This window comes from Chaetura pelagica, unplaced genomic scaffold (genome assembly GCF_000747805.2).
Source record: "Chaetura pelagica isolate M959 unplaced genomic scaffold, ChaPel_1.0 scaffold704, whole genome shotgun sequence".
NCBI classification, from domain to species: domain Eukaryota; kingdom Metazoa; phylum Chordata; class Aves; order Apodiformes; family Apodidae; genus Chaetura; species Chaetura pelagica.
Genome location: NW_009952994.1, coordinates 11739 through 31403, shown reverse-complemented (window position 1 = coordinate 31403; position 19665 = coordinate 11739). Strand labels below are relative to the sequence as shown.

The window sequence follows — 19665 nt, the reverse complement described above, 5'->3', positions numbered from 1 at the left end:
GTGCTGACCCCTCCTCCCCTTGTCTCTCCAGATCCTGATCCACATTGGCTTCCTGACTGAGGAGTCCGGGGATGTTTTCAGCCCGCGGGTGCTGAAGGGGGGCCCACTGGGGGAGATGGTGCAGTGGGCTGATATCCTGGCTGCTCTCTTCCTCCTGGGACACAGCCTGAGGGTCACTGTCTCCCTGAAGGAGCTGCAGAGGTAGGTGGTGGGGTGCTAGGGGTGCTTGGTACCCCCCAGAAGAGGGTCTGCCCCGCTGTGTGGGTGGGTTGCATCGAGGTTTTGCATGAAGTCCTGAGGTCTGCAGAGGCTCTTGATGGCTTTTTGCCCTCAGGCAGTGCTGGTGCAGGGGTTGGGTGGGTGCAGAGCCACAGCATCACAGCTGGGACTGGTCCCACCCCTCCTGCATCCCAGGAAGGTGAGGAGAACTGGTGCAAACTTATTCTTTGCAGCTGGGCTTTGTGCGGGGCTGATGTGGAGATGCCTGGGGCAGGGCTCTGCCCTGTGCTCCTGCTGCTGGAGCTGAGCAGCATTAGTCACCACCCATGGCCCCTGACCCCTGCCTAGAGCTGGGTGTGGGAAAGGCTCCTTTTTACCCCCATATTCCCCAGGGACACTCTTTGTGGGGCTGGTGACCATGTGGCTACAGGATGCAGGTGTCCTGCAGGTCGCTGCTGCTTCCCACCCTGCACACCTGCACTCAACCCCCGTGGCTTTGTTGGTGCTGTTTGAGCAGCAAGCTCCTTCCTTCCAGCCCTTCCTTCCACCCTGAGGCTGGCAGCTGGGGCAGCTGCCAAAAATCAACCTGTGTCCCTTGCCAGGGGGTGGCAGCCACCCAGGGGTCCCTCCTCAGGAGGTGCTGGTGGTGGCTTCAAGATCTTCCAGGAGGAATTCCCCCCTGCTTGGGCACTTCCCACAGAAGGACAGGATTTTTCTGTTGTGGGACATGGAGAAAAAAGGGGTGAGAATGTGCAAACAGCTACACCAGGCCACCCTGGCACTCTGCCTCCAGGAGGGATGAAGATTAGAGGGGAAAATAATAGGGAGAAGACACACATGTGCTGTGTTCCTCACTGCTGCCTCAGTTCTCATCTTACTGGGCTGGTGCTGAAGGGGGGCCCGCTGGGGGAGATGGTGCAGTGGGCTGATATCCTGGCTGCTCTCTTCCTCCTGGGACACAGCCTGAGGGTCACTGTCTCCCTGAAGGAGCTGCAGAGGTAGGTGCTGGGGTGCTAGGGGTGCTTGGTACCCCCCAGAAGAGGGTCTGCCCCGCTGTGTGGGTGGGTTGCATCGAGGTTTTGCATGAAGTCCTGAGGTCTGCAGAGGCTCTTGATGGCTTTTTGCCCTCAGGCAGTGCTGGTGCAGGGGTTGGGTGGGTGCAGAGCCACAGCATCACAGCTGGGACTGGTCCCACCCCTCCTGCATCCCAGGAAGGTGAGGAGAACTGGTGCAAACTTATTCTTTGCAGCTGGGCTTTGTGCGGGGCTGATGTGGAGATGCCTGGGGCAGGGCTCTGCCCTGTGCTCCTGCTGCTGGAGCTGAGCAGCATTAGTCACCACCCATGGCCCCTGACCCCTGCCTAGAGCTGGGTGTGGGAAAGGCTCCTTTTTACCCCCATATTCCCCAGGGACACTCTTTGTGGGGCTGGTGACCATGTGGCTACAGGATGCAGGTGTCCTGCAGGTCGCTGCTGCTTCCCACCCTGCACACCTGCACTCAACCCCCGTGGCTTTGTTGGTGCTGTTTGAGCAGCAAGCTCCTTCCTTCCAGCCCTTCCTTCCACCCTGAGGCTGGCAGCTGGGGCAGCTGCCAAAAATCAACCTGTGTCCCTTGCCAGGGGGTGGCAGCCACCCAGGGGTCCCTCCTCAGGAGGTGCTGGTGGTGGCTTCAAGACCTTCCAGGAGGAATTCCCCCCTCCTTGGGCACTTCCCGCAGAAGGACAGGATTTTTCTGTTGTGGGACATGGAGAAAAATGGGGTGAGAATGTGCAAACAGCTACACCAGGCCACCCTGGCACTGCCTCCAGGAGGGATGAAGATTAGAGGGGAAAATAATAGGGAGAAGACACACACGTGCTGTGTTCCTCACTGCTGCCTCAGTTCTCATCTTACTGGGCTGCTGCCTGTAACCTCACAAGCTTTCCTCACCTCCAACAGGACTTGGAGGGGCAAGTGCCAGGGAAAATGCAAATTAGGGTGGTTTAGAAATCAAGAAAAAAGCCTGAAGCTGCTTCCAGGACTGGGCAGGTTTTGGGTGATGCTAAGACAGCAAGGGCTGTGTGATGAGCCGTGCTGAGATGAGAGTGAAAAAAACCCAACAATCCTGGAAAAAAAACCCCAACAACAACAACAAAATCCCAGCCCAGCCCCTGAGGCATTCAGAATTAATGAACAGAATTAGCTCCTGAGTAATTAACTCAAAAAAAATAATCCTGGTCCTAATGTAAAAGGCAGCAGCTTCTCCAAGAGGCGGGCGTGTGTGGTGGTGCTGAGCTGGAGTGATGGGCTAAATAATACCTGGGTACTCAAGGATGAAAGAAGCTAATGGCTGGGAGGGCTGTGGTGGGGTTGTGTGTGTGCTCCTTGTTTGTGATTTTTAATGCAGAGCCTCACAGTGGTCATTTAACAAGGGGAAGGAGGTGGCTGAGGCTTCCTGGGTGGTTTGCAGCATCTGTCTCCCTGTGCGTGTGGCTCTGGAGGGAGCAGGGTTGCTGCCTGTGGTGGTTCATCTTCCTCAGAAGGGCAGGAGCTTTGGCATCTGTTGGCAATGGTGGTTTGGGATGTTTCTCCTGGGATGCCTGGGAATGGCAGCTTTGACTCTTCCCCTTTGTAGCTGCTAGGCTGGGGCTGCACATCTTGCACTTCTCTCTGTCCCAGTGACAGAAACCATCTCCACCTCCCTGAGCATGTGGGTGTGTGTCCTGTGCCTGGCTTTGATGACATCTTAAGTGCTGGACACCCACATCGTGGGTCCACCTTCATGTTGATGGGGCTGGGGCTGTAGCTGGGTCCTCCCTGTCCCTTTGGATACCAAGTCCAGTGTTGAGTCCACTGGTTTATTTTTCTTTGGCACCCCCTGCTCCTTCCTTGGCTTGGAGCTGTGGCTGCTCCCCCCTAGCACGGCCTTCAGGGAGAAAAGACCAGTGCCCATACATTATTCAGCATTGAATAACCTCTCTCCTGGTTTGTTTTTTGTCTCTCCAAATTTCTGAGGTGATTTTTCTACACGTATTGATCCCTGGCAAGGGATTACTGGAAGGTCTGTGGGCCTCCTCTGCAGCCAGCCCTTATCTGAGAGCTCTTGGTTATTAGCACCAATATTGATTGCACTGCAGCAGTGCCTGGGGGTGGTGGTCAGGACTGGGTCAGAAATGCTGGGGATCTGGCAAACGAGGAGGAAAAGTTAGACCCTGGTCCAAAAAGCTGGTGATGGAAGATCTGGGCATGAAAAGAAGGGCTGGGAGTATGACCGTGTGTCCTGGGCACCTCCCTGTGCTGGGGAGCAGCCCTGGGGAGAGCAGCAGATGTGGAGCAGTGAAGAGCAGGGGGGCTAAATGGTTCTTCCCCTCTTTTGGGGACTGGGGTGAAGCTGGGGTGAAGGCATGGAGCTCTGGGGTTTACAGGATTGCTCCACAGCTCATCTCTGCACCAGCTGAGTGCTCCTGTGAGGGCTGAGATGTGCCATGGAGCTCAGCCCTGGTTTTCCAGAGCTAGTTTATCTGGCAGATCCTTTGCCTGCTGTGGACCTTAGAGACCTCTGACTTCTTCTGCTGTGTCCTGCCAGAGACTGATTTTATTCTTGTAGCCAAACTAAGGGCAGGTGTTGGGTCTCTTTTGGATTTCCCAGTGAATTTGTGAGCTGCTTCTGATGCATCTAGACAGGCAAGGAGTGAAACCTGGGCTTACCCAGGGGCTGGTGCAAGGCACTGCTGGCATGTGCAGCTCCCTGGGAGGGCAGCAAAGCCTCCAGCTGGAACAGGGAGTCAGGAACAGCTTTCCATCCAGGATGTAGGTGCAGTGGAGGGAGCCAGCAGCATTCTGAGCCCTGCCTTGAAGCAGGGAGGGAGGAAAGAACCCAAATCTGACTAAAAACCACTTGGTTCTTGCTGAAAATCCCTTGGTGCTGCTTTGGTGGCCATGAACAGATTTCCAGGGAAGTGAGAACCCAGGGGGGTTGGTGTGTGTGTGTTGCTTGGTAGGGGAGGAGTGGGAAGTGCTTGAAAAACCTGAGCTGGGTTGTTAATGAGGCAGCTTAGAAGTAGATGTTGGAAAACTACAAGCAGCACCTTCAGAGCTTGGTGGAGCCTGGGCTGAGGTGCAGGGAGCAGAAACTCCTCCTGCAGCCCCAGGGGCAGGTGAGGAGGGAATGCTGAGCCTTTCCCCTTGGGAGAAGGGGCAGGGTGGGTGCTGCAGGGACCTGCACCTCCTGCCCTGCTCCTTAAGGCCTGGGAATGGTGGTGTTGGCATCTCCAGCTGCTTTTTGTGGGGCTCAGGGAGTGGGTGGTGCTGCTGGAGCCGCAGGGAGGGAGCATTGATCCTGGTGCCACTGGGAGGTGCTTTTTGCAATGGGCCCCTTGAAATGAGCTGCTCATCAGGCAGGACAGAAAGTCGAAGGAAACAGGATTTGATGCCTCGTGGGGTCAGAGCTTTACAAAGTGTTCTCGGAGCTTAATTGCTCCAGTGTCAAGTTCTAGACTCCTCATACTGGTCCTGGCAAGGCACTTAATTTTAAGCAGGGGCTTGTACCCTGTGCTGGCAGCTCTTTCCCCGCTCAGCAGGAGCTGTGGGGAGCTGTGGTTTGGGTGATGAGCTGCTCTCCCTGTGCCAGGGCAGCACGGCAGGGGTGGATGAGGTTCAGCTCCTCCTGCTGCTGCTCTCCTCTCATTGCCTGGCCCATACTTAATTAGAGCTGCTATTTTCCTGTGCTTTCCACAGTCACTGAGGTGTATTCAGGCTGCAAAAAGGCCCGTTAAGATGGAAACACAATGTCCAGACAAAGGCATTTCTAATTATTTTCTGGCAGATGAAAGGCATCTTTCTGTCTTGCATCTGTTCACATGAAAGCCCACGCAGTGCCCAGGCTCCAGGCATCACCTTCCCTTGCCAGTTGGCAAATCCAGTCCTGACATTGTGCAGATGAGCCAGAAGATGTTCGTGGAAATAGCCAGAAGTGACTGGTCGTGTGTGGTCCTGATGGAGCTGCGTGATGTGGCTGTGGGATTTATCAGCTCTGCCTCATCTGGAGCATCAGATGTTCCTGTTACACAAGATGAGTGTTTCTATAAGCTCTTAGGGCTACTGGGTTGTCCTTTCTCTGGCCAGGCTTTGCTGTTTGTGCTGGGACATGGTTGGGTATGGGATGCTGCAGGCTTTGGAAAGGCTGGAAGGTTGGTTATAGGTCTTGGGGGAAGCTGAAGCCTCTGATTGTGGGTGCTTGTCTGCTGCAAACCTGTGCAAAGACAGAGGTGGTGGAGACTGAACCAAGTGGTCACACAAATGCTGGACACACCACTGTGTGTTTGAGCCTTATTGGATTCTCCACAGTGCAGTTTATCTGGGACATGTTTCCATCTTAGAGGATGGGGTAAGCAAGGATCTGGGATGTTAGTGGGTACAAATCAGCTTTGCTCTTGTGGTGTTGGTGAAGATTTGGCTCAAACTGTCCCATTACTTTGAGCTGCTGGAGCAGTTGGGACAACAAGGGACAGCCCATCTGTCCAGGGGTCTGCCCAGGAGTCATGAATCTGCTCTGCTTTTGCTGCTGCCCAGAGAAGCCCAAGTTTTTATCTCCCTGTCTTGGGAAGTTTGTTCATTATTCACTCACAGCTCGTAGCTCCTCAATTAAAAGCTGGATACATCAAAAGGGGACTGCAAAAGCTGCTCCTGGTAATGACAGCAGCTTCCCAGCACCTCAGAGGAGAAAGCTCAGAGCTTTGCTGGCAGCAGCCAGGTGAGGTTTGGGGGTGAGCTGCCCTGGATGGAGAGGAGCAGCAGGGAGGGAGCTCTTCCACCTTTGAGGGCTTCGTTGTGGAGAAGAGGAAGATGCATAAATTAGCAGGAATTACCAAGGTGTTAAATTCCCCTCCTTCATGGAATATGGTTGTTTTGTCACCAAATGGGGACCTGCTGGCTGGCTCCTTTGCCACTGCAGAAACCTGTGCTTTGTCACACAAGGGTTATCATAACCCTTTATATCATTGGGTATTTTATATAAGGTTGGTCCTCCCTGTGGGGACCCAGAGCCCCTCTGGGCTGGTAAGGATGGAGATTTCAGCACACCTGGTCCAACCAGGAGTCCCTGGATCAAATCCAGCTTCCAGCCCCACGGGAATGTTGACTTTCCATTTCTGGAGTCTTTCAACCCCGTTATAAGATGCAAAGCATCCAGCAGCCCTCACTCCTTGTAGCTTATCTTTGCAGCTCAGAAAATGCCTTCCTGGGGTCTCCTGATAGAAGGGATCTCCTGCTGGAGCTGGAGCTGCTCAGACAAGCAGCAAAATCTCAGCATTAGTTGTCTCCTGGGGATGTTCTGCCAAGGTTTCCAGCAAGTGCCATGACAGGAAAACAGGGTTTTGTTGAACCTTGGAAATAAATCAATTGATTGCTGAACCCCCAGATGTGTAGGGCTGTGTCACACAGGATTGATGATGGGCCAGAGGAGCAGTCCAGGTGTGTGTTGCCTAAGTAAAACCATGGCAGGCAGCTTAAAAATCATTGTGTAATTGCTTGAGAAATCTCCACTTTTGAGGTAATTGTGCCCCTTCTAGCAGAAGGAAGAGCTGGAAGCAGAGACCATGTAGTGGGGTGTTCATTTTGTGGGCTCTGATTTGCACTTTCAGTTGCTCATGAGGGGCTTGTCCCAGACCCCAGGGAGTTGCTTGGGCTCAGCTCCAGCACCTTTCATCCCTGGATAATGGTCCTATGCTTCCTGGGCTTTTGTAGACAGGGAGAAGCTGAGGGAGCAGAGGTTTCCTCCATTTCCCCCACTGCAGTCTGTGTTGCTGATGACAGCAGATGCAGACAGAGAAGATGCAATTAGATAATATAGGATATTGGCCCAGCCTGCCAGAAGATGCCCAGGAGATCCATTTAGTGCTGGACCTTTCAGCCCCAGGAGTGATAACGTGGAAGGAAATGTTGGGTTAATTGGAAAATAGGTCAATGGTATGTAAAGATAACCCTGCAGTCATCTGATTTCAGAGAGCCTGCACCATGCTCAGGCAGGGAATGTGTCCCCTGGTTGATTAAAGTACTTATAAGGAGAAAACAGGAGGACAAGAAGCTGCTGGAGATTTATTCTGGAGTAGGCACAGCTGGTGGAGGCAGCTGGTGGAGAAGAGAGCTCAGCACTTGGACTGAAGCCTCGTCGGCTGCTCCTCTCCCAGAGAGACCTGACGTGCTCATCTGGGTGTGGGGATGGGACGAGCCACAGGGGCTCTGGAGCTGCTTGGCATCCTCATCTGATCTGGGAAAGAAGGTTTCTCCAGGAGCTGGGATCAAGCAGTTTTCAAAAACAAATCTCCTGGCCGTGCTGGCTGGGGAGGCAGCGTTTGTGCTCATCAATTTTATTTGCATAATTTCAAGCCCCATTAATGGTACCATGGCACAAGGCAAAAAAATCAGGGAATTTCAGTCCAACCATGAGTGAAATTGGGTTTAGTAGAAAATTAGTTGACTTAACTGGCAAATGATGAAAGCTTGAATAAAGAATGTTTAAATAAGGAGGAATGAAGAAAAAAATCCTCCCCCCCCCCCTCCAACCTCAGAGGTGCAGCCTGGATTTGCCTGATTGGAATATTAAAATAAGTGGTTATCAAGAGCTTAGGAAGGATGAAGGGGGTAAATGAAAGAGAGGTGTTCTGCTTCAGAGACACTGGTCCTGCTTTCAGATCTATTCCTGCCTCTCAGCCTCAGTGCTGGGAGTATAAACAGGGGTGGCAAGTCCCAAACCTCTGGAGAAGGGACACGTGGCAGATGAGGGTGACGAGAGGGAGCAGGGGAGCTGGACCCGCCTGGCAGGTGGGAAGGATTTTTGAGGCTTCTGTATGAGATACGTTCATTTCTGTCTCCTGCAGCCCCTTGTCAAGCTTGGTTAGGGCTTTTTAAAGTTAGGAATGGTTTTGTGAGGCTGCAGCTTGAGTGATGCCTACCAGAGAGGACGGGTTGTGCTGCAAGAGAAGTGTTACGGTTTGGGGCTTTCTAGTTAAATACAAAGTTTATGGATTAGCTTTAGTCAGAATTCAGAGATGGCTTGAGGAGCAGAGCAGGAGGTGCTGCCTGGCTTGGGGGATCAGCAGAGGCACACTCATCCTCCAGCAGCAAGGGTATCATGGCTGTTGAGTACATGTCCCTGGTGGCTGAGCTAAAAGCAGTACCTGTGCTACCAGGGGACACTCAGCACTGCAGCTCTAGAGCAGCTTTGGGGTGTGAATTTTTTTGGCTTCAAAAATTCCCCTTCTGCTTCAGCCTCTTGTTGCCCTGCTTCACATCCTGAGGTGGCTGTTGGAGGCGAGAGCCTTTCTGTTCCTGCCCAGTCCTGCTGCATCCCAATCAGCAGCATCGTGGAAAATTGTGCATGAAAGTGGTGGCAGCGCCGCCCGTTTCCCCCGCGGCTGAGCTGGCTGGGCTGGCCTCAGCTGGCCCCTCACACCCCTTGTGACAAGAGCAATGAAGCAGCTACAAGCACAGCTCTTTGCCTGCAGTTGAAATTCTGGGGGTTTCCTGGCTTGGGCAAGACACATGATCCCACGTTTGCTTCCTCTCTGGAGTCACAGTCATGGTGAGGAGTTCGGGACGAGCCACTGAGTCACAGGATGGTGAGGGTTGGAAGGGACCCTAAACATCATCAGGTTCCAACCTCCCTGCTGTGAGCAGGGACACCTCCCACCAGACCAGGCTGCACAAGTTTCATCCAACCTGGTCTTCAACAACTCCAGGGAGGGGGCATCAACAACCTCCCTGGGCAACCTGATCCAGTGCCTCACTGGCCTCAGGTTGGGATAGGGCTGGAAGAAGGATCTTGGTGCCCAACACTCAAGGGCTTTCAAACCATATCACAGAAGAAAGAGATGTGGCCTAGAGCAGACCAAGAACCCTTTATTGCAGCTATAATGGCCAAGCAATTTTGCTGGCTACATAGAACCCTTCTGATGATGTTGGTGAAGACCCATGAGAGATTGGAGAACCAATACTTGTGTTAACTGCCTAGCTTGGCTGTTCCCTGGGTAGAAGAACCATTAATTCCCTCTACAAACAGCCATGGGATGAAGTGCTGTGTGTTGTTTTATGTCTGGGCAAGGGATGAGGACCTCATGGAAGGGCTCCTTGGAGAATGGACCCTTAGACTGAGGTTCCTTTTGAGCTTCAGCTGAACGACAGGTAAAACCCAGGTGGGGCTGGAAAGAGGATTCTCAGGTTCAGAAGGGGAAATGCAGAGAAATTAGGAGAATCAGTCAGAGAGGTCACAGAGAGTGAAGGCTTCAAAGCTTGGAAATGTAAAACCTGGCTGGACCTTTTCTTCTGGAAAAAAAAGGGAAAATACTTATATGGATGGCTAAGATCAATTCCCACCTCCAAATAGGTGCTAGGAGTAAGTGAAGAGCCTGGAAGAAAACACAGACAGATGTCTTGGCAGGCAGGATCTAGGGGTGAGATTTCACCCTGCCTGAGCTCAGGCTGGCAAAGCAAAATACAAATTCCTCAGCCCAATTAGAAGGACCAAGAAAGAAAGAGGGTGAGTGTGGTGGGAGTGGGGCAGAGCCCAGGGGGATGGAATGAGCTCCATGTTTTGGTTTTCCATGAGCTAAGCCCACCTCCAGAGCCCTGAGGGTGATGCTGGGTGCTGTTTGGGTGGGAGTGGACTTGTGGGGGTGGAGATGAAGAAGGATGGTCTTGCAGGAGGACAAAAAAATACAAGATCATTGAAACCGAGGGGCAAATCATTTGTATTTCTGAGCAAACTGGGGCTCAGAAATCACAAGCACATGTAACAAGGGTTTGAGAGAAACCTGCTGAAGCTGGAAGGTGTTTTTTTTTCCTGAGAAGGAGGAAGTGTGGTCCAGACAAGCAGATGGGCTGTCAGGCTGACATCAGTGGTACACTTGGCAGAACAGCTTTGGAGAGAGGGATTCATCAGCTCAGGGGGGTAATTGGGAAAGGCAGGACACATGCTGCAGGCTCACTAGCCTTGTGTCCTGCCAGATTAATCACACATCACCTTGGCAGCAAGGTAACCAGTGATCTTGATAAAGAGATTGCAGTCCAGCTAGTTTATCTGGCTTCTCAAAATGCCTTTTATTTGCTGGAGGAGGTAAGAGGGGCTGAGTCCAGCTGGTGTAAGGAACTGGCTGAAAACCCAGCAAGTGAGACCCAGGGTTTGTCTGTCTTGGGTTTATTGAACTATTTCATGAATGGGACAAAAAGGTGAGAAGCTGAGGGTGTGATGGGGATGTGATGGGTACCTGTAAGGATGGGGTTAAGAGAAACAGTGCATGGTGTGTGCTGGGAGGGATGTAGGGCTGGGAACAGGGAGACTGAGGCTCAGCTGGGAGCCTTGCAGGCAGGAGGAGGGGAAAGACTCTGTAAGTCTGTCACTGGTGTGACTGAGGTGAAGGGAAATGAAATCTGGTGTCTTTCACTAGAGACATGGAGGGAATGTGTGTGTTGGCTGCAATGCTGGTGAGCCCTTGCTGGGAATGCTGTGCAAAAGCTTCAGCACCCACATGTGAGGAGCAGGAGCTCAGCTGGATCAGGTGTAAAGGTGGGGAGGGATCAGGGCTCCCCAAAACCTCAGCTGTTTGGCCCAGGAAATAAAGGCTGAGGAGAGGAGAACCATCTGCCTCGCCCTCCATCAAGTGGGGAGCTGGTGGGTGGTGCCTGTTAAACCCCCAGCAGGGAAATGAGGGTTTGTGGAGCAGGGTTTTTGTGGTGCTGGGAGGCTGATCCATCCCTCCTGCGTCTCCCCAGTCACTTAGGGGTGCCACCAGGCCGGGGGAACTGCCCCTTGACCAGTCCTTTGCCTTTCGACCTGATTTACACTGACTACCATGGGCTCCAGCAGATGAAGCAGCACATGGGGCTCTCCTTTAAGAAATACAGGTAAGCAAAGTGACTCCCTTCTCTTACTCTCCACTTCGCTAATTTTAAGCAAAGACTAATGCTCATGACTTCAAAGAGCAGCCCCCACCTCCAAGGAGCTGGACCCTTGGATTCCAGCTTCCACTTTTGCCTGGCTCTGGCAGCAGCCACTGTGCTGAGCCACCACAAACCTCACATGTTTGACACCAAAGCTCATTAGAAGATATTTAATTGGAAAAACACCCCCACAATCTGTGTGTTCCTGGGGTGTGTGTGTTTGTGCTGCCAGGGACCCTGCCTGCAGCCAGGCTGGGCACCCCACAGAGGGAAGCACCAACCTTTTCTGTTTGCAAGAAGAAGAGCCCTGTCCCTGTCTCCTTCATCATCCAGACAAATGTCATCATCCCCTGGTACATCAACAGCCAGGAAAATATGCGATTTAATTTAGTGCTGATAGTCCTGCTATTTATTATGTTTTCTCCCATCTCTTCCACTATCCTACACAATTTTATTAGAGAGAAAAATGACACGCGGCGTTATTGCTTTTATTATAGATGTATTTGCTCTCACATGCAGCTGGTTTTGCTCTTCCCTCGCTTGCTGCTCCCTTTCTCTCCTCTGTCTTGTGCTGGCAATGCCTGCGTCAGCATTCCCGGGATATTGGGAGAAGCATTAGCAAGTCTTCAGCAGATACATCATCCCCACAACTGCCAGGGAGATGAAAGCCTCGCGAGGGGAAGTGGCACGTTGGAGCAGAGGGCAGGGCAGGGCAGCTTGGGGTGCTCCTGCACCCTCTGTTTGGGAGCCAGGTGATGGACAAGCTGCCTGAGGGCATCAGATGTCCCTGGCAGTGGGGTTTTTCTCAAACTGAGGTCCTTGGGTGGTGTCTCCCCTGCCAGGTGCCGCGTCCGGGTGATCGATACCTTTGGGACGGAGCCAGCCTACAACCACGAGGAGTACGCCACCCTGCGCGGCTTCCGCACCAACTGGGGCTACTGGAACCTGCAGCCCACCCAGTTCATGACCATGTTCCGTGAGTGGGGGGGCTGGGGGCCCAGCAGGGCAGGTTCAGACAGCACAGCAGCAGGTCTCAGCCCCTTTAGGAGGTGATACGTGGGCGGTGATGTCCTCCCTGGCTGCGTTCTTGCTTGCAAGGAGCTCCCAAATCTGCTTGGTCATCTCTTGGGCTGTAGATTCCAGGTTGAGAGACCTGGCTTCTCCCTCAATGAGGGGTTGCTGGCTCCAGCATAGCCAGGGCCAAACTCAGGGCACAGCCAGGAGCTTCCATCTCCTGGGAGGGGAGATGCAAGGCAGGTTTGGTTGCAAAGCCTGGTTTTATTTCAGTTGGGGTTCTAAAGGTAAAAGGCACCTGGATGACTTGGATTTGTCTGTGCCATGGAGAGGTGATGTGCTTGTCTGAGAGGAGGGCACTGTCCCACTGAGAAACTCAGATGTTGGGTAGAGCCCATTTGGCAGCCTTAAAAATGCTTTGTCTTATAAAGAGCCACTGGAGCTGGTTGCAGGGCCTGATTTTGATGAGCTGCCTGGGTGTGGATTCATGCCACTTTTCCTCCAAGCTCCAGCAAGGCTCTGGAGCTGGACTTATCTCACTCCTCTTGCTGCCATGGGGCTGGGCCCTTGGCACTAGTGAGGTCCCAGGAACCATCTGTCCAGCCACGTGTCTTCTCCCTTTGGTGTCTACAGCTCACACCCCTGACAACTCTTTCATGGGCTTCGTGTCTGAGGAGCTCAACAAGACAGAGAAGCAGCTCATCAAGTCCAACAAAGTGAGCAGCATGGCAGTGGTGTATGGGAAGGAGGCCAGCATCTGGAAGGTGGGTGTCCTGGGGCTGGCACCAGCCTCTGGCCCTTCCCCTGAGATTCTGAGGCAGAGATGCTGCAGGTGTTTGTAGAGGAATGTCCTTGTCCCCTTCCTGGAGGGGAAACTGAGGCTGCTGCAGTGACGTGACGTGCCCAGCACCTCTGAGCAAACCAGGCATGGTGGGACTGTCCCCTGCTCTTGGCTCGAGGTGATGCTCCCTCCCTGCAGGCTGCTGCTGGGCGTTCCATGGCCATGGGTCTGGGTGTGAACTGGGATTGCTGGTGGGTGGTTTCCTGTGCTATGATGGGGATGGTTTGTCTTTGCTTTCGAGTGCCCTGTGCAAGGGCATCGTGCCACCCTCCTGCCCACCTGTGTCTGTTGTGTCTGTTGTGCCTGAGAGAGGGGCTGGGGTGCAGTGCAGGATCCCTCTCCAGCCCTGGTGCTGCCCAGTGCTGGTCCTTTCTGGGACCCCACACTCAGCCACATCTGGTGCACCCTGGCTGAGGCCACCTCTGGGCCAGCAGACATGGGGTAAAGCCCTTTACTGTGTTCCCCCAACCCCAAACTGCTCTGCCAGTGAGGAAAAACACCAGCAATGCCCCCAAGCCCCCAGAACACCCCCCTGCATCTCCTGTAGTGGCCAGGAGGTGTGTGTACTCCCCTCTCTCTTACCCAGAGCTACCCAGCTGCTTTTCCTCCCAGGGCTTTAAAGCAGAGAGCTAATTCTCCAGGTCTCTTGATTTATTTCTATTTTTTTCTTCCCTTTGTGCCACCACCTGGGGCTGTTCCAGTTGCAGGTACTGTACCACACCAGCTGCTGCTGGGCTTTACCTCTGCACATCTTGCAAGGGACAAGATTTTCCTGGATTTGACTTTGCCTACTGATGGGCTGGATCCTCCTGAGCTCCCATGTCTGAAACCAACCCCTCCCCCTCCCCAGCATCTGCTCCCCAAAACCTCATTGAAACCCACTAGCTTTGATTTTAGGGGAACTGTAACATTTTGCTTTCTTTTTCTACCAGTTCCTCACCCAGAAGTTTCATTTGAGCTTAGGTAGGTTAATATGGAGAGGCACTAAAGAGAGTTCAAACCTCAGAAGGGCCATTTGCCTCCACCCCAAGTGCTACAAACATTTGCTCCTGTTCTCCTTTTCCCCACAATTCACAAATAACATGAGTTTCCCTAAAGCTGCATATTTAAGGTAATTTGTTGCTGGATGAAGGGGCTGGGGCTGGTTCTTGCTGCTGGCTGTTCCTTGGAGCCAGGCTGCCTGAGCATTGCTTTGCATCTTGTGCCCTCCCCATGTACTAAAATAAGGGGAAATAGGAGCTTTTCCTTCATTTGAGTGATTTTGGGGATTTAGGAAGGAAAAGAGCCCCTCCATCTTCTGGAACCAGCTGCTTATTTACAAGCCTTGGACCAAGGGCTGTCTCCAGAGCAGGATCTCTTTGACATTTAGAGAAGTTTCATTAAATCAACCTTCCCTTTATTTCTCATTCCCTGCCCCTCTGAACTTCTCAGCTCACAACGAGAGCTGAAGTTGTTAGAAGCTGGGAAAGGCCCTTTTCCCACAGGCTGCTTCCCAGATCTCAGGGATCAAAGCAGCTCCTGGTGCTGGGATGGAGCAGTGAAGGGGGGGCCTCCCATGCCAGTCCCCCCACCATGCCAAGGACTTTGGGGATTGGTCCCCCCTGGTGATGCTTGGCACTACCCAGGGACTATAGGTTGTGTCTCCCACCTCCCCAAACCCTTTGCATTAAAGAATCACCCTCAAAACGGTGCCAGTTTGGGTGTTAGTGGCACCAAGGCCAGGATTTCACCCTTCAGCCTTATCCCACCACAAGCATTTTCTTTTAGCCTTAGAGAAGTCCAGGAATACGTGGCTGGAGGCAGAAATACAGTGTTCAGAGAGGCTTTAAGGTAACATATGGAGTTTTATTCCCCATTTATACCTCCTTATTCCCTCCAGTTGATGCTTTTTTGGAGCCTATTGCAGCACTGGAACAAACTGAAAATACATGAACCAAAGGATGGTCCCTGTGTGGGTTTTTTTTTCCAAGCAAAAAAAAAGAAAAGAAATCTACAGTAGAGAAATTGTTAAAATGCTTTGCAGAGAAAAATGAGGAAAAGCCTTCAAAAGAGGAAAACTGCTGACCTTCTTGATTTTTCCAGGTTGTAAAACAGGATTAAACCTGAGCAAGAAAATCCCAGGGAGATGTTATGTGGGATGAGGCTGTTAGCAAGAACTGGCCTTTGCAAACTTGCCTCTGAATTCTTTAATTCAGCAGGTCCAGGGTGAAAGCTGCCCATGAAGGGGGCAGGGAAGGCAGGAGCTGGAGATGCTTATGTTCATGGTGCTGGATTCCACAGCTGTCCAGGCTTTCTGGGAGCCTGGAGAGGTCCAGGATGTGGATGTGGAGGGGAGGATGTGGGTTTGGCTCTGCTGGGGGTCAGTCTGAAGCATCGGGATTGCTCCGGGGTGGCAGTTCAGGAGTTGAATCTCAAATGGGAGGGGGGATCAGCCCCCAGCTTCTGGTGCACTTCACACCTCCACCTTCCTTCCCAGGGCAAGGAGAAGTTCCTGGCCATCCTCAACAAGTACATGGAGATCCATGGCACAGTTTATTACGAGACGCAGCGGCCGCCCGAGGTCCCGGCGTTCGTGAAGAACCACGGGCTGCTGCCCCAGCACGAGTTCCAGCAGCTGCTGAGGAAGGCAAAGGTGGGTGAAACCAGCCAGGCTGTCCATGGGACACTGTCCCCCTTTAGGCAGCCTGCAGACAGGACTCAGACACCTTCAGAAATGCAACCTAATGAAAGGAGGGGGTGGCAGAGAGGCCGTTATCTGTGCTCCTCTCGGGCACCGTCAGCAGGGCTAATTAGCACAGCACATCGTTTCAGATCAAGATGTGTCTGATGAGTTTCTCCTTGCAGACTGTCTGCAGATGGAGCACAAGGTTTCCTGATGAATTCATGTGTTGCTAAGTGGGGTGTTGGTTGGGTTTTTTTGTAATCCAATGCCTGGGATAGAAATAAATGGGATTCTGGGAGCGTGCGAGCGCGTCCCAGTCACCTTCAGCTGCTCTCTGGGGGAAATGCTGTTGGTTCTCCAGCCCAAATGGCCTTGGCAAACCAGTATTTCTCCATACAGGACCAGTCATAGAATCATTTTGGTTGGAAAAGGCCTTTAAGATCATCCAGTCTAACCGTTCCGCCAGCACTGCCAAGGCCACCCCTAACCCATGTCCCTCAGCACCACATCTACAGGGCTTGTCAATACTGCCAGAGATGGTGACTCCACCACTGTCCTGGGCAGCCTGTTCCAGGGCCTGACAACCAAGAAATTTTGCCTAATATCCAGTCTAAACTTCCCCAAACAGCCACCATATGGAGACTTGAAGCTGTGAGCCACAGAACAGGGAGTTTCTAGCACATTTTCAGCTCCAGGGTGTCCAGAGGCTTGGCAAGCAGGACCAGCGCAGGAGATAGGGCTGCTGGTGGGTTACTCAGGAGGCTCTTCCTTGTGGGGTTGGCCCTGTTTGCTCACCAGCGTGTGCGTTTGCTCCCTTGCAGCTCTTCATTGGCTTCGGGTTCCCCTACGAGGGCCCTGCCCCACTGGAGGCCATCGCCAACGGCTGCGTCTTCCTGCAGGCGCGTTTCAACCCCCCGCACAGCTCCCTCAACCACGAGTTCTTCCGTGGGAAACCCACGTCGAGAGAGGTGAGCGTGGCAGGAGGTGAGCAGGTGGGCTGGGGGAGGCCACCCCCTTCTTTGCACGGGGGTTTGGGGAAGGGCAGTCGCTAAACTGAGTGTAGATGTCTCGGTGGTGGATGTTGGGGAGGTTTCCTTCAAGCGCAGGTGGGGACCCCTCTTCCACCCTTGCATCGTCTCCATCTGGAGTGTTTGGATGCAAAGGGGCCCTGCTGTGGGTTTGGGGTGGCAAAGGAGAGTTGGAGAATTCTTGAATGGTTTGGGGTTGGAAGGGACCTTAAAGATCATTGAGTTCCACCCCCGTGCTGTGGGGAGGAGGCACCTTCCACGGGCAGGGACATCTCCCACTAGACCAGGTTGCTCAAAACCCCGTCCAACCTGGCCTTGAACCACCCTGAGAAGGTGGTGCAGGAAACTTCTGCAGAGCACAGACCCCAGGGCAGCTCTTTCCCCATCCACACATAACCTGTACCCTGCTCATCCCCTTGTACACCCAGAAGGACCCCGGGATCTGCAGGGGTCCAAAATCCCTCCCGGGAATACCCACTGCTGGGAACACAATCTGAGTGCAGCAGGACCTCTTTAAAAGTTAAATGCTTGAGAAAATGGCCTCTTTGATTATTAATCAAGTGGGTAATCCAGTGCAACCCTCAGTCCTGATGAGCAGGGCTGTGCTGGGGGGCTGTGCAGCTCAGCCCTGCTGCAGCCCTGCTCAGAGGGGTCCATCGTGGGGCTGGGGGTGGGACTGTCCTCCCCTCACCCACCTAACAAGCTGCTGGTGTTAGCACCCATCCTGGATGGGTGCTGCAGTTGTGCTGCCTGGGCTGGGAAATGCCCCGGGGGGTGTATGTGCTGGTGGGGAAGGAGGTGACCAATCTGTCAGCCAGGAATGAGACAGGATGGTGAGCTGGAGAGTGCCCTGCTCTCCTCCTCTGGAGGGGTTTCAGGTCCCTCTGCTACACTTCTTGCCCCTGAAACACCTTCTCTGCTCAGTATCCTCTCTCCTCCCTTCTCGAGAGGAGATCCAGGGCTCTGGCTGCCTTGCAGCAACGTGGGGATGAAAAGGCAGCTCAGGGGCTGAAACAAGAGGTGTATCCCCCCAAAAATGCCTGGTGAGAGGCAGGTGGTACCTGTGGAGCTGCCTGTGGCATTGGGTGGTTGCAGCTTCCAGCATGGCTTTCTCCCAGTGCCAGACTTCCCTGGCCTTCAGTGGTGATGGATGTTCTCTCTGCCTTGTTTCTGGAGCTGGCAAACCTGAGACATGTGGTGCCTTCCCAGAGCTTTGGTGCCTTCCCAGAGCTTTGCTGCTTCCATCTATTTTTCCTCCTCCAGATCTACAAATGGTCCAGGTCCAGGATAGGTTTTCCCCACATTCAGGGCTGGTGGATGCAATTTCAGTGTTGATGGGGGTGAGACATCCCCACCCAGTGGGAATTTTAGAGCATCAACCTGATGTCAGGGGGCAGCTGGGTTCAGAGGGAGCCTTTTTCCAACACATCTCCATGTGCAGTGGGTTAAAACCCAACGTGTCTGTGCTGAAGCCTGATGTTCTTCTGCCATCAGGGCTGTGAGCAGCTGTTTTGGCAGGAGTTGCAGCAACCAGCTCACACTGCTGTGGTTTTAGGTGTCCTCCCAACATCCATATGCTGAAGACTTCATTGGGAAGCCACACGTGTGGACTGTTGACTACAATAACTCTGAGGAGTTTGAAGCTGCTATCAAAACCATCATGAGGACCCAGGTATGGCTTGGAGGAGGTGGCAGGGACATCTCCTTTCTGTTGGGTTTGCAGGGACAGGTATCAGCAGTGGTTGCTGGGGCCTGATTCTCCCTTTTGAGCATGAACTGCTTTTCCTTGCTTGCTTCCCCTTGGAAATGATTTGCACATGCAGAGCAAAAATCCTCCTCTCCTGCCACTTCAGGGGGCCAGAGGCTCTTGCGTTGCTTTGGTACTGAGTGTCACAGGCATTTCCCTAGGGCAGCACCTTTGAGGGATCCTGAGGAATCCTCTGGGCAGAACTGGAGCAAGGGAAAACCAAGATAAGGGAGATGAGGTTTGGGAGCAGGAGGTTGAGGTGGCTGGAGAGGTGCAGCAGTGCTGGGACCTGGCGTGCTGCAAGTACCCTGAGAGCTCCTGCCTGCTGTTCCCCCATCTCACTCTTCATTGTTATCATTCCCATGGAGCAAATGGATAGGAAAGAGCCTCAGAAGTTGTCTCTGTGAGGATGAAGGGGTGTAAGGAAGGGGGGGTTGTGGGTCCTCTCCCGGGAAGGCAGCGTTCCCACCGCACCTGCCCTGGAAACACTCCTGCAGGAATAATCACCTCCTGGCCTGTGGTAGGGGCCTTTCAAGGTGTCCAAATTATTAAAGTCAGTTTTCTTGGAGAGGAGAAAAGTGCTGCTCTCTGTTTTACTCACAGTTCACTTCACTGGGGATGAGCTGTCCCCTCATGGGGACAGTGATGCCCTGTCAGACCAGGGGCTGGGGCTCCCAGTGCTGGGTGGGATTGTGGGGGGCACATGGGTGATGCTGGCCAGAGAGGGGTCATCCCTGCTTTTCCCCACGTTAGAGGCTGCAGAGGTGTGTGTGTCTGGGGACTTCATTCAGCTGATAAAGCTGTGCCATCTGCCCGGGTCCCTTCACCTCCACGAGTCTGCAAAGACCCAACGAGCCCGACTCAGAAATGCAGTTGTTGTTTTGCACATTCATTCTGATCTCTCCATTAAAATTGAATTAAAACCGATGCTGTTCCTGCTGCTGTGCTGCCAGGCAGCTTGACCCTCCACCATCTGGGCTGCAGACACAGCCCCAAAATGAGGGCAACACCACAGGGTGGTGGCCAGGAGCTGCTGGTCTCTGTTTCAAGAGAGAGAAGGAAAATTTCAGTCCTTCCAGAAAGGCAAAAGAAAATGATGAAGCCTGGTGCTGCTGGGCTATTCACATAATTTGAAAATGATTGGAGAATTCAAAGAAGGGAGTAAAGGGCTCTGCTGGCTCCTGAGCAGCTGTGTTGTGCTGCAGCAGCACCTGGATGTGTACCCGGGCATGTCCTGCTGA

General features: G+C 53.1%; 1 protein-coding gene across 1 annotated transcript in view; it reads left to right on the top strand.

Annotated features, from left to right (window-relative positions):
* Positions 1-19665, top strand: part of MGAT5B (mannosyl (alpha-1,6-)-glycoprotein beta-1,6-N-acetyl-glucosaminyltransferase, isozyme B) — a gene marked incomplete at its 3' end in the record, with an annotated part of 71719 nt that overhangs the window by 43848 nt on the left and 8206 nt on the right. The window contains exons 8-14 of the mRNA XM_009996566.1: positions 32-201; positions 10965-11096; positions 11975-12108; positions 12780-12910; positions 15464-15619; positions 16471-16617; positions 18233-18349. Of these exons, the coding sequence (XP_009994868.1) occupies positions 32-201; positions 10965-11096; positions 11975-12108; positions 12780-12910; positions 15464-15619; positions 16471-16617; positions 18233-18349 (987 nt within the window). The remainder of the gene's footprint in view (positions 1-31; positions 202-10964; positions 11097-11974; positions 12109-12779; positions 12911-15463; positions 15620-16470; positions 16618-18232; positions 18350-19665) is intronic.